General features: G+C 41.3%; 1 protein-coding gene across 2 annotated transcripts in view; it reads left to right on the top strand.

The window, feature by feature from the left end:
- ARSB (arylsulfatase B) overlaps window positions 1-12,245 on the top strand; it is a 168,717-nt gene that overhangs the window by 71,307 nt on the left and 85,165 nt on the right. For both annotated transcript variants that reach the window (XM_015096796.4, XM_060418771.1), the window contains exon 5: window positions 5,479-5,722. In XM_015096796.4, coding sequence (XP_014952282.2) covers window positions 5,479-5,722 — 244 coding nt within the window. The remainder of the gene's footprint in view (window positions 1-5,478; window positions 5,723-12,245) is intronic.

Below are 12,245 nucleotides of genomic sequence, written 5' to 3'. Positions count from 1 at the left end.
AACGTTTTCCCTGAAAAAAAAAAATGTTTCATAGCTTCCTATGTTAGTTGGAGTCATCTTATTTTGATTTGGAAGTTTTTCCTAAGTCAGTTGGGAAAGGAAACAAGAAAAATCTCTCTTGAAAATTAATTCTTAACAAGAACAAAGATTAACTGTTGCCCAAAAGAAAATGAGAGAAAATGAAATGAATCATGTTTGAAATGGTAGTGGTTCCATTAATGTCCTTTTGAATTTTAATTTATGTCAGACTTAGGTGAACAATATCGGAAACTCCCTTCTCTACCTTCTTTCAAGTGAGCTGACTCTATTCTTGTTGCTAGTTTGATCACTTTTATGTCTAACTCTTTGAAATACCTGTGAGACTATACTAGAACTGATGGACAGTACCCTATTTCTCAAAGGCCTAAGTCTGTGAATTTTTTGCTGAGAAGTGGCAACTATCTGCCAATGCCTCCTGGCCAGGTCCCTCACAAAGCTGAATGGCCCTCTTCATGCCGTGGACCCTGCAGTTGGCTCGTGACTGGGGGGCCCAGGAGAATGAGTAGCAGGTGTGTCAATTAACAGCGCTTTCTCCCTGGAGTGCTCTCAGAAAAATGATGGAGGAAGCCACGTTGATAACAGATAATAGACTCACTCACCATTGCTAATGGGAAAAACATCACAGAGGCTAACGGCAAAAACAGCCACACTCACTGCATCCCCGCCTCCCAAATAAGACGTGGAAACACCTTCCAGCTTCTACAGTAGCAGTGGAGGCCAAATTCTCTTTATAGCCCAGAGTATTTTCCTTCCTGAGTCATACCTCGAGGCTGCTCCTAAAATCAGATTCCAGACCCAGCCCACCCTATCCCCATCACCTCTACTCTTATTTCTGTCATCATCATCACCCAGCATTTTTGTACTGAGCTCTAACAAATAGGTGGAATTGAAAGAGACATTACCTAATATTTCAAAGGAGTGTATCTATCGAAAATGGATACAACAGGCGTCTCCTACAAGCACTGAGCCAGTATCATGCCGCAGCCTCCAACCTTTCTGGCACCAGGGATTGATTTTGTGGAAGACAGTTTTTCCACAAACCAAGTCCAGGGGATGATTTGGGGATGATTCAAACACATTATATTTATTGTGCACTTCGTTTCTATTATTATTGCATCAGCTCCACCTCAGATCATTAGGCGTTAGATCTGAGATGCTGGGGACCCCTGATTTATAGCAATGCAGAGAGCAGAGGGAGATGAGTGCTGTCTTAGACATTCTTGACTTCACAGGTAGACCATATACATTTCTCCAGTGTATTTTTCTATCACATGAGTAGCACCTTCTTTTAAGTTCTGATGCATAGCTGTTGGTGACTAGTACTCAGTGAAGAATAAGGAGCATGGAGGAATTCCCTTTATCTAAATATGGTGCCCCTTGTTTTGAACATGTAGGATCTCAGATCAGTTCAGTCACTCAGTCGTGTCTGACTCTTTGTGACCCGATGAACTGCAGCACACCAGGGTTCCCTGTCCATCACCAACTTCCAGAGCGCACTCAAAGTCATGTCAATTGAGTCAGTGATGCCGTTCAACCTTCTCATCCTCTGTCGTCCCCTTCTCCCACCTTCAATTTTTCCCAGCATCAGGGTCTTTTCCAATGAGCCAGTTCTTCACATCATGTGACCAAAGTATTGGAGTTTCAGCTTTAGCATCAGTCCTTCCAATGAATATTCAGGACTGATCTCCTTCAGGATGGATTGGTTGGATCTCCTTGCAGTCCAAGGGACTCTCAAGAGTTTTTTCCAACACCACAGTTCAAAAGCATCAATTCTTTGCCTCTCAGCTTTCTTTATAGTCCAGCTCTCACATCCATACATGACCACTGGAAAAACGACAGCCTTGACTAGACAGACCTTTGTTGGCAAAGTAATGTCTCTGCTTTTGAATATGCTCTCTAGGTTGGTCATAGCTTTTCTTCCAACGAGTAAGTGTCTTTTAATTTCATGGCTGCAGTCACCATCTGCAGTGATTTTGGCCCCCCCCCCCCCCGCAACAATAAAGTCTGTCACTGTTTCCATTGTTTCCCCATCTATTTGGCATGCAGTGATGGGACCAGATGCCATGATCTTCGTTTTCTGAATATTGAACTTTAAGCCAACTTTTTCACTCTCCTCTTTCACTTTCATCAAGAGGCTCTTTAGTTGTTCTTTCCTTTCTGCCCTAAGGGTGGTGTCATCTGCATATCTGAGGTTATTGATATTTCTCCTGGCAATCTTGATTCCAGCTTGTGCTTCATCCTGCCCAGCGTTTCTCATAATGTACTCTGCATATAAGTTTTTTTTTTTTTTTTTTTGCATATAAGTTAAATAGGCAGGGTGACAATATACAGCCTTGACGGACTCCTTTCCCTATTTGGAACCAATCTGTTGTTATATGTCCAGTTCTAGCTGTTGCTTCTTGACCTGCATACATATTTTTCAGGAGTCAGGTCAGGTGGTTTGGTATCCCATCTCTTTAAGAAATTTCCAGTTTATTGTGATCCACATAGTCAAAGGCTCATGTGAAATAGAATGTGTATTTAACAAAGTGGCTTGGATGACCATTTGTTTTGTCAAGAAGAGATTTGAGGTTTCAGAAAAGGTTCTTGGAAGTCTGATAGCAAATGATGAGATTGACTGTCACCCAGCCACGTGTTAAAGAACCATTCCCTTCATCTAATATGGCTCAAGACTCTTCCCTCTCCCCTTCTTGAGGCCCAGAGAAGAAGCAAAGACCTGTTGCATCAAGGGCTTGGTCAGAAGCCCCCCTGACAGTAGAGCCTTGAATTTCCTACCCACCAGCAACAGAGACACCTCCGGGGGGAATTACCATCACCTTGAAGCAGCTCTCCTGCTATGTCATGGGAACTGTGCGCACATGGTTGAGATGGACTGTGTTTATTATGTTTTTCTCAGGGAAGTGAAACTCAATGTCCCTAAAAAACCCACTCCACTCCAGGGACATCAGGAGCAGGGCGCTCTGGGGGCAGGGAGTGCCTGGGAGTCACACAGACTTTGAATCCTAACTTTGCCAGTTAATGGCTATTGGGCTTTTCCAAATCTCTCTCTCTCCCCCTCCCTCCCTCTCTCTCTGTTTCATGGCAAAAGAGTTATAATACTAGACTATCTGTATTGTTATAAATATTGTTGTTCAGTCCCTCAGTCGTGTCCAACTGTTTGTGACCCCATGGATTACATGCCAGGCTTCCCTGTCCTTCACCATCTCCCAGAGCTTGTCCATTGAGTTGGTGATGCCATCCAACCATCTCGTCCTCTGTCATCCCCTTCTCCTCCTGCCTTCAATCTTTCCCAGCATCAGGGTCTTGTCTAATGTAAGACCTTGATGCTGGAAAATATATGTAATTTCTAATATAAATATTAGCTCCCATTTATTGAGCACTGAGATTGTGCCAGGTCCCTAGCCAGACAACTGTCATAAATGATGTGACTTAATTCTTACCATAATATATGAATGAGGTAGAAATTATTGTCTCTACATTAAAGATGAGGAAACTTTGGCAGTGTATTGCCCTGGGTCACACAGCTAGTGAGTGGCTGGCATCAGGCTTCAATTCCAGGTCTATCAGACTCCAGATTCTGTGATAATGTGAAATTAAAGCAGTGCCTAGTGCAGAGGGGGTGCTTATCAAAGGCTGATTCTCTTTCCTTCCGTGAGAATCCTTTGGCTTTGATAGAGCTTGATTTCTGTGTTAGATTTCTTTCTGCGTGCACGCTTAGTCACTCAGTCTTGTCCAGCTCGGCAACCCACTGGACTGTAGCCTGACAGGCTCTTCTATCCATGGGATTTTTCAGACAAGAATCCTGGAGTGGCTTGCCATTTCCTTCTCCAGGATTTTTTTTAATCTATTTGTTCTATAGAGCAGCTCTGTCATACTGCCCCCCCCCCACCATGGTTCATTTAATAGTGGCTTTTAGGAAAACAGTTAATTGAGGTATAATATAATATACATGTAAATCGGAGAAGGCAATGGCACCCCAGTCTAGTACTCTTGCCTGGAGAATCCAATGGACGGAGGAGCCTGGTGGGCTGCAGTCCATGGGGTCGCTAAGAGTCAGACACGACTGAGTGACTTCACTTTATACATGTAAATATATGGTCTTCCTCAGTGGCTCAGATGCTTAAAGAATCTGTCTGCAATGTGGGAGACCCAGGTTTGATCCCTGGGTCTGGAAGAGCCCCTGGAGGAGGGTATGGCAACCCTCTTCAGTATTCTGTCTTGGAGAATTTCGTGGACAGAGAAGCCTGGCGGGCTTCTCTTCTTTCCACACGACTGCAGAGTGAGACACAACTGAGCAACTTTCACTTCACTTCACTTTTACATGTGAATAAGTGTCGTTTAAGATGTCTCTAAAATCACCTAAGCGTGTGGGTACTTTGGGAGATAATATGATTCTACAACCTCAGTGTATAGAAGTATGATGTTTACTTTCTACAGCCCAACTAGTTTCTGACTCTGAGCCCCACCCAGCTGGTCAGATATTGAGGTCACCCTTGCCACTTCTCCGGCTCCCCCAGTTTCCTCCGTTCCCTCAGTTGTCTTGGAAGAGAAACCTTCTCTTCCCTGGCACCCATCTCACAATGTAGCTTTGTCCTGCCATCTTGTCAAGAAGAGAAGAATTTTTCTGGCAATTATTTTTTCCACCCAACTTTTCTATGTGCTGAGATATTTAGCCCACTGGCAAAGTTTTCAACTTTCACACTTAAGCAAGAGTTCAAATCACCAGGGAGTCAAATGTTAATTCCATGACCAGTTTAAACGTTAGAAAAATTTTCCAGGAAGAAAATGAAAAGGTTCACTCTCCCCACTCACTAGGAGCTTTATGTTTCTAAGTGAAACTTACTCAGAGGTGTCTTTTTGTGTATCCGGAGGGCTTCCCTGGTAGCTCTGACGGTAAAGAATCTGTCTGCAATGTGGGAGACCTGGTTCAATCCCTGGATTGGGAAGGTCCCCTGGAGGAAGGAGGTCATTCCAGTATTCTTGCCTTTAGAGTTCCATGGACAGAGGAGCCTGGTGGCTACAATCCATGGGATCACAGAGTTGAACATGACTGAGCAACAAACACTTTGACTTTCCTTTTCTGCCTACCTGGGTTCATTCTCCTGTGTGACACAAACTTGCATGCGTGCATTTGAATCTTAGTCAGTGCTCAGCAGAGCCCAAGCAGTGCCCCTCAGAGGCCTTCCTTGTTCTTCGCGGCTTTCTCCATGGGGGGCTTCACGATCTCCCGTCAGATGTGTCCTGTCCTGCCCCGTGGTTACATCTGTCAGAGGGAGGGTGGTGTTGGGTGGGAGGAGGGTAGCTGGTACAGGAGAAGGGAAAGAGGAATTTCCCTTTTAGTTCTGAAGCACCACTTAATAACAGGACACATCCAAGTCTTCTCTTAAACGTGTCTAGTAATTAAGCTTCTCCTCACGCCATGACCTGATTGTGTTTCAGATAACGGCGGACAGACTTTGGCAGGGGGCAATAACTGGCCCCTTCGAGGAAGAAAGTGGAGCCTGTGGGAGGGAGGCGTGCGAGGGGTGGGCTTTGTGGCCAGCCCCTTGCTGAAACGGAAGGGCGTGAAGACCCGGGAGCTCATCCACATTTCTGACTGGCTGCCCACCTTGGTGAAGCTGGCCGGGGGCAGCACAGATGGCACCAAGCCTCTGGATGGCTTCGATGTGTGGAATACCATCAGGTACTGCCTCTCTTTCTCTTTCCCCTCTGAGATCAGAAGCTCTAGAAACATCTTGACCGGACTGAGAAGGATTGCTTTTATGTGAAAATGATAGTATAGCTTGCAAATAAAAGATTTTTAAAAAAAGAAATGCCTTTACAAATACTGTGTGTGTATACACACACACACACACACACACACACACACACACACACACATATATATACATGCATATGTATAATATGAGGAACAAGACCCTCCTCAGTGGCTCACCCTCTGCAAGATGTCTTTACAGTGGAAGCCACGCTAAGAAGTTGGATAGGGTATTGGTTTGCTTCCTGCAAAGGGTCAGAAGACCTGTCCTCTGGCCTGCTAGGAGATTGGAGGACCAAGGCAGGGAGGGAAGATCTGGAAATAGCCTCATCTTCTACAGTTTAGATTTTCCTCTTAGATATAAATGATTTGAAATTAAATATTTAATTGAGCTAGAGAATGACCATTTGAATTAATTTATTATTTTTCCTCTTGGTTTTTGTTGTTGTTGTTGTTCAGAACCATTTTTCTCAGCTTGAAATGTGCCAAATATTTATCCGTATTTTCTTCTAAGTGTTGTGGTCTGAGTTTCTTCCATGTAATTCTTGGACTATTGTGACACGATTTTGTGTGTTCCATGAGGTCAGTATCTAAATCAGAGGAATGGGGGTTTTTTCCCTCAGGTTTTTGAATCATAGACCTCTTTGAGACTCTGAAAACTGAGATTATAAAAAAAATGTACCTAAACGTATGCACAAAAGCTTAGATAGAATTTATTTTTATGGTATTAGATATTGATTACATATTATTTGCTATGTACACATAGAAAATATAACATTCTTTGAAAGCCTCTGCCTCTCACTCATTTTTAATACAAAAACTAATAGTCACGTTATGATAAAAAGGAAATAAAAATTTCCAAGTGAAACAAAACTTGAACTTCAGCTTACTGCCAGCTTTCACTGTGAAGGCTATTGGAGTTTGACTCATAGAAGCAGGAGAAAGTTTTGAGTTATTTTGCTATGACAACATATGTGTAAGCCTTGACACCCAATCAGTTTTGATTTTTTTGTTTTGTTTTGTGGCTAAAGTATCATAAACCCTGGCTTGTAAAAGCACGTAATAGCCAATGGAATCAAAACTCTGTGGCATACTTGGCCAAATGAGGCTTGAGTTGAGAAACAGTTGAATTTATTTTGAGTCATTTCCTCTGTCCCAAGAGTCACAGAAGTTATGATCTTTAGTAAAGTCCAAGTCATTGATGTTCATCCATATTACCAAATTTTGGACTATCCATCCACATTTCACATTTCAGTGGAATTCCGCATTTCAGTCTTAAGATTATCTTGGTCAGAAGCAGCCTTTTTGGCATATATTTGCTTCTGCTTGCAGAGGAGCTGGGAGAAGTTTGGCCGCCCTTAAATGCCTATTTCAGAAAGTCTTTCCTCAGTATCGGAGGAGACCGTCTAGCAGCCCATCCTAAAGAGAACAAGAGCCCTGCCTCCTCCAGCGTTATGTCCGTTGACTGCAGGGCTGCAACCAGAATGTTGTCACCAACAGTATTGTCCCAGTATGTGAAACCATGAGAGAGTGGCTTTCCTTTTCTATTTGGAAAAAAGTACAATTTCTGCCCAGTGTCATTAAGTGTCTGTTTCATAAGTGAAGAGCTGCTCTCATCCTGTTCCCATTTATGGATGAAAAAGATCCTGAAAACAATGACTCAGCCCCCACTGTCCCGATAAAATGGATGCTTCTCGCAGCATTAGGCAAGTGTTCTTTCAGTACCGGTGGCAGAGCCTTTGGCACCCAAGCCTGCCAAGGCAGAAAGCATCCAGTCTCACTGACGTCGGGAGCATCTCTTCCAAAGCAGTAAAAACAAATGGGCAGCCAAATGTCAGAGACACTCAGTCTGTGCCCAGAGTTCTGGAACGTTTTTTCAGTAAGATATTTACTTAGAAATACCGTTTTCAAGATGATGATAGTTTCTGAAAATTTCAAAAGGGTCTGATGAAAGAGGAATGCCAGTAATGGCAGTAGCAGAGGCGGGTGTCTGAAAACATCCAGAGTTTCCCTAGTTGCACAGTTATCAATTCCTCTCAAGTCTGCTTCAAAATGCTAAATTTTAGGAGAAATTGCCGTTTTTTTTGGAGTGGGTGGCATTCTTCGTAATAGCAGTTCCTTGACTTCTGTTTTTCATCTGTTTCAAGATACAGTGAGTGTGTGTCAGTTGTAGGGGGCATGATGACCTCTCCAAGTTCTTTCTGATTCTCTATGGTTTCTCTGCTTTTCAGCTTGATAAGCCACCTATACTTTGTTTCAAGTCCTTTCAAAGGATTTTTGAACTTATTTTATGTTTCATTAAACTTATATAAACATAAGCAGAACCCCTAATCATAATGGAAGGAATGTTTTTCCTTTCTGATCAATGGGAAACTGATGTAGATGTTATAATAATCTTCCCAACCCAGGGATCAAACCTAGGTTCGATCCTGGGTTCAGTCCCACACAGCAGGTAGATTCTTGACCATCTGAGCCACAAGGGAAGCCCCTTATTATTATAAGGGTGGTGACAATCAAATATTATCTTATAATGTGAAATATCTTAAAAACTTATTATGAAACTATAAAGACTTCCCCTACCTCATGGATTCAATTTTAAGAGAAATGTTGAAGGAAAGATAAATCACTTCTCATCCCGTTTTCACAGATACCATGAGGCCTAAAGCGGTAATACTTAATGAGCCAAAGTTTAAGCACCTCTAAACTAAAATGATGCTTTATTTAAAATATTAAGACAACTCGGACTGATTTTTGAGTAGTTATTACTGAATAATAATTTCACTGTTATTATTATTATTTCCTTTTTCACTGATTGGTAGTACCACTTTATGTTCTTATTAGTGCTATGATCTGTCTGGGTGCCATCTGTTTTAATCCACTGACTTATCTGTTCTTATGTTAGCACCTGACTGTTGTAATCTGTAATCTGCTATTAATATAACTTTTAGAGTATATTTATATACCTGGAGGAAATAGCTGTTCCTCCCCCCATTATATTTCCTTTACAAAATCTCCTAGACCAGTCTCACTTTTCCCTGGTGGTCCAGTGGTTAAGACTCCACACTGCCAATGCAAGGGGCACAGGTTTGATCCCTGGTCAGGAAAATAAGATCTCACATGCCCCATGGCAAAAAAATTTCAAAATAAATTGAGATGAGTCAAAGGCTCCCTAGGTACATGAATATATACCTCATAGGGATTATTATGTGGTGTTTTAAAGTAAATCACTTTAAAAAAAGAAAAAGCAGGATTTTAAAATATATCTTATAATACAATGATGCATGAATGGGTAATGATTATGTCATGTAAATTATATAGCCTCAATCACACACAAAAAAATGAGATTAACCATGAAAATTAATTTGGGAAGAATGGAGGTATTTGTCTTCTCACCTAAATCTTCCCCCTGCTGATTGATACTCTTTTCTTTTTGTTTGTTTTTTTGTAATTGTTTTTTCTCTATATGTTCCATTTTGAGTAGATTCTGTTAGTATGCCTTCAAGTTTTATTAATTTTTTTCTTCTTACCTTCTGTTAAATCCGTCCAAAATATTTTTCTTTTTTGAAAATTTACTTTAAAATGTGATAGATGCGCATAACAAAATTTACCATCTTAACCATTTTTAAGTGTACAGTTCGGTAGTGTTACGTGGATTCACGTTGTTATATAACTAATCTCCAGAACCTTTTTTATCTCGCAACACTAAAACTATATATACATTGAACAACCATTTCCTCCTTCCCCCTCTCCCCAGCCCCTGGCACCACCCTTCTACTTTCTGTCCCTGTGAATTTGACTACAGTAGATACCTCACACAGGTGATACTCCACAGTGTTCGTGGTTTTGTGACTGGCTTGTTCCTTTACCATAATATCCTCAGAGCTCATTCATATAGCATGGATAAGGATTCCCTTCCTTTTTAAAGGCTGATTAACTTCCCACTGGTATACACCGCGTTTCGATTTTCCATCCGTCCAGTGTTGGACAGTTGTGTGGTTTTCCCCTTTGGCTTTTGTGAATAATGCTGCTCTGAGCACAGGCGTACAAATATCTCTTTGAGACCCTGCTCTCAGTTCTGTGGGTTGTATACGCAGAAGTGAAATTGCTGGAGCATATGGTAATTCTGCTTCTAATTTTTTGAAGAACTGCTGTACTATTTTCCATAGTAGCGGTACCATTTTATATTCCCAACAGTGTACGAGAGTTCCAGTTTCTCTCCATCCTCAACCAGCGCTGATTCTTTCCTAAGGAAAATCTGCTATGAGCCATCCTGATGGGTGTGAAGTGATATCTCATTGTGATTTCGATTTGCATCTCTCTGGTATTTAGTGATACTGAGTATCTTCCATGTGTTTGCAAATCATTTGTGTATCTTCCTTGGAGAGATATCTACTTGAATCCTTCATCGATTTTTAAATGAGATTTTTGTTGTTGTTACTGTTGAGTTGTAGAAGTTCTTTATATATTCTGGATATTAACTCCTTGCTATATATATTGTTAGCAGATATTTTCTCCTATTCTGTAGATTGCCTTTTCTTCCTAATGAATATGTCCTTGGATGTATGTCTTTTAAAGGAGTCATGAATTCTGTATATTTAAAATATTTGAATGCAAGTTATTAGCTTAATATTTTTGAATCTTACATTAATCATCAATAATCTTACAGTCAATTGTGCAATTAAAAATATTCAGAATTTATAATATCACTTTTTTGTATTAAAATATAGTTGATTTGCAATATCATATTAATTTCTGGTGTCAAAGTTATATATACACATTTTTCAGATTATTTCCCATTATAGCTCCCATTATACAAGTTATTGAATATAGTTCCCTGTGCTGTGCAGTAAAGTCCTTGTTGCTCACCTATTTTATGTAGAGCAATTTATATCTGTTAATCCTGTATTCCTAATTCATCCTTCACTTCCTCCCTTCCCCTTTGGTAGCCATAAATTTGTTTTCTATGTCCATGAGCCTGCTTCTGTTTTGTATATGGATTCATTTGTAGTATTTTTTAGATTCCACATATAAGTAATATAATATTTGTCTTTCTCTGTCTGACTTACTTCACTTAGTATGGTTCTCTGGGTCCATCCATATTGCTGCAAAAGGCAATCTCTCATTCTTTTTTATGACTCATACTCCACTGCATACATTACCACAATTCTCAAGCCACTCGTCAGTTGGCGGCCACTTAGGTTGTTCCCTTGTCTTGGCTACTGTAAGAGCGCTGCTGGAAACACTGTATCTTAAGATTTAGAGTTTTCCATCTTTTTAGGATATATGCCCAGGAGTGGGATTGCTGAATCATGTGATAACCCTATTTTTAGTTTCTTAGGGAACCTCGATATTATTTTCCACAGTGACAGCAACAACTTGTTTTCCCACCAACAGTGTAGAAGGGTTCCTAGAAAAAGGAACCAGCATTTTATTGTTTGTAGATTTTTTGATGATGGCCGTTCTGATGTGAGGTGATACCTTATTGCATTTTGATTTGCACTTCTCTCGTAATTACTGGACATGGAACAACAGACTGGTTCCAAATAGGAAAAGGAGTACATCAAGGCTGTATATTGTCACCCTGCTTATGTAACTTCTATGCAGAGTACATCATGAGAAACACTGGGCTGGAAGAAGCACAAGCTGCAATCAAGATTGCCGGGAGAAATATCAATAACCTCAGATATGCAGATGACACCACCCTTATGGCAGAAAGTGAAGAGGAACTCAAAAGCCTCTTGATGAAAGTGAAAGAGGAGAGTGAAAAAGTTGGCTTAAAGCTCAACATTCAGAAAACGAAGATCATGGCATCTGGTCCCATCACTTCATGGCAAATAGATGGGGAAACAGTGGAAACAGTGTCAGACTTTATTTTTTTGGGCTCCAAAATCACTGCAGATGGTGAATGCAGCCATGAAATTAAAAGATGCTTACTCCTTGGAAGAAAAGTTATGACCAACCTAGACAGCATATTCAAAAGCAGAGACATTACTTTGCTGACTAAGGTCCATCTAGTCAAGGCTATGGTTTTCCTGTGGTCATGTATGGATGTGAGAGTTGGACTGTGAAGAAGGCTGAGCACTGAAGAATTGATGCTTTTGAACTGTGGTGTTGGAGAAGACTCTTGAGAGTCCCTTGGACTGCAGGCAGATCCAACCAGTCCATTCTGAAGGAGATCAGCCCTGGGATTTCTTTGGAGGGAATGATGCTGAAGCTGAAACTCCAGTACTTTGGCCACCTCATGCGAAGAGTTGACTCATTGGAAAAGACTCTGATGCTCGGAGGGACTGGGGGCAGGAGGAGAAGGGGATGACAGAGGATGAGATGGCTGGATGGCATCACTGACTCGATGGACGTGAGTCTGAGTGAACTCCGGGAGTTGGTGATGGACAGGGAGGCCTGGGGTGCTGCGATTCGTGGGGTCGCAAAGAGTCGGACACGACTGAGCTAC

Source organism: Ovis aries, chromosome 7 (genome assembly GCF_016772045.2).
Source record: "Ovis aries strain OAR_USU_Benz2616 breed Rambouillet chromosome 7, ARS-UI_Ramb_v3.0, whole genome shotgun sequence".
NCBI classification, from domain to species: domain Eukaryota; kingdom Metazoa; phylum Chordata; class Mammalia; order Artiodactyla; family Bovidae; genus Ovis; species Ovis aries.
The sequence above is the reverse complement of the archived record's forward strand: the minus strand, read 5'-3'. Positions and strand labels throughout refer to the sequence as shown.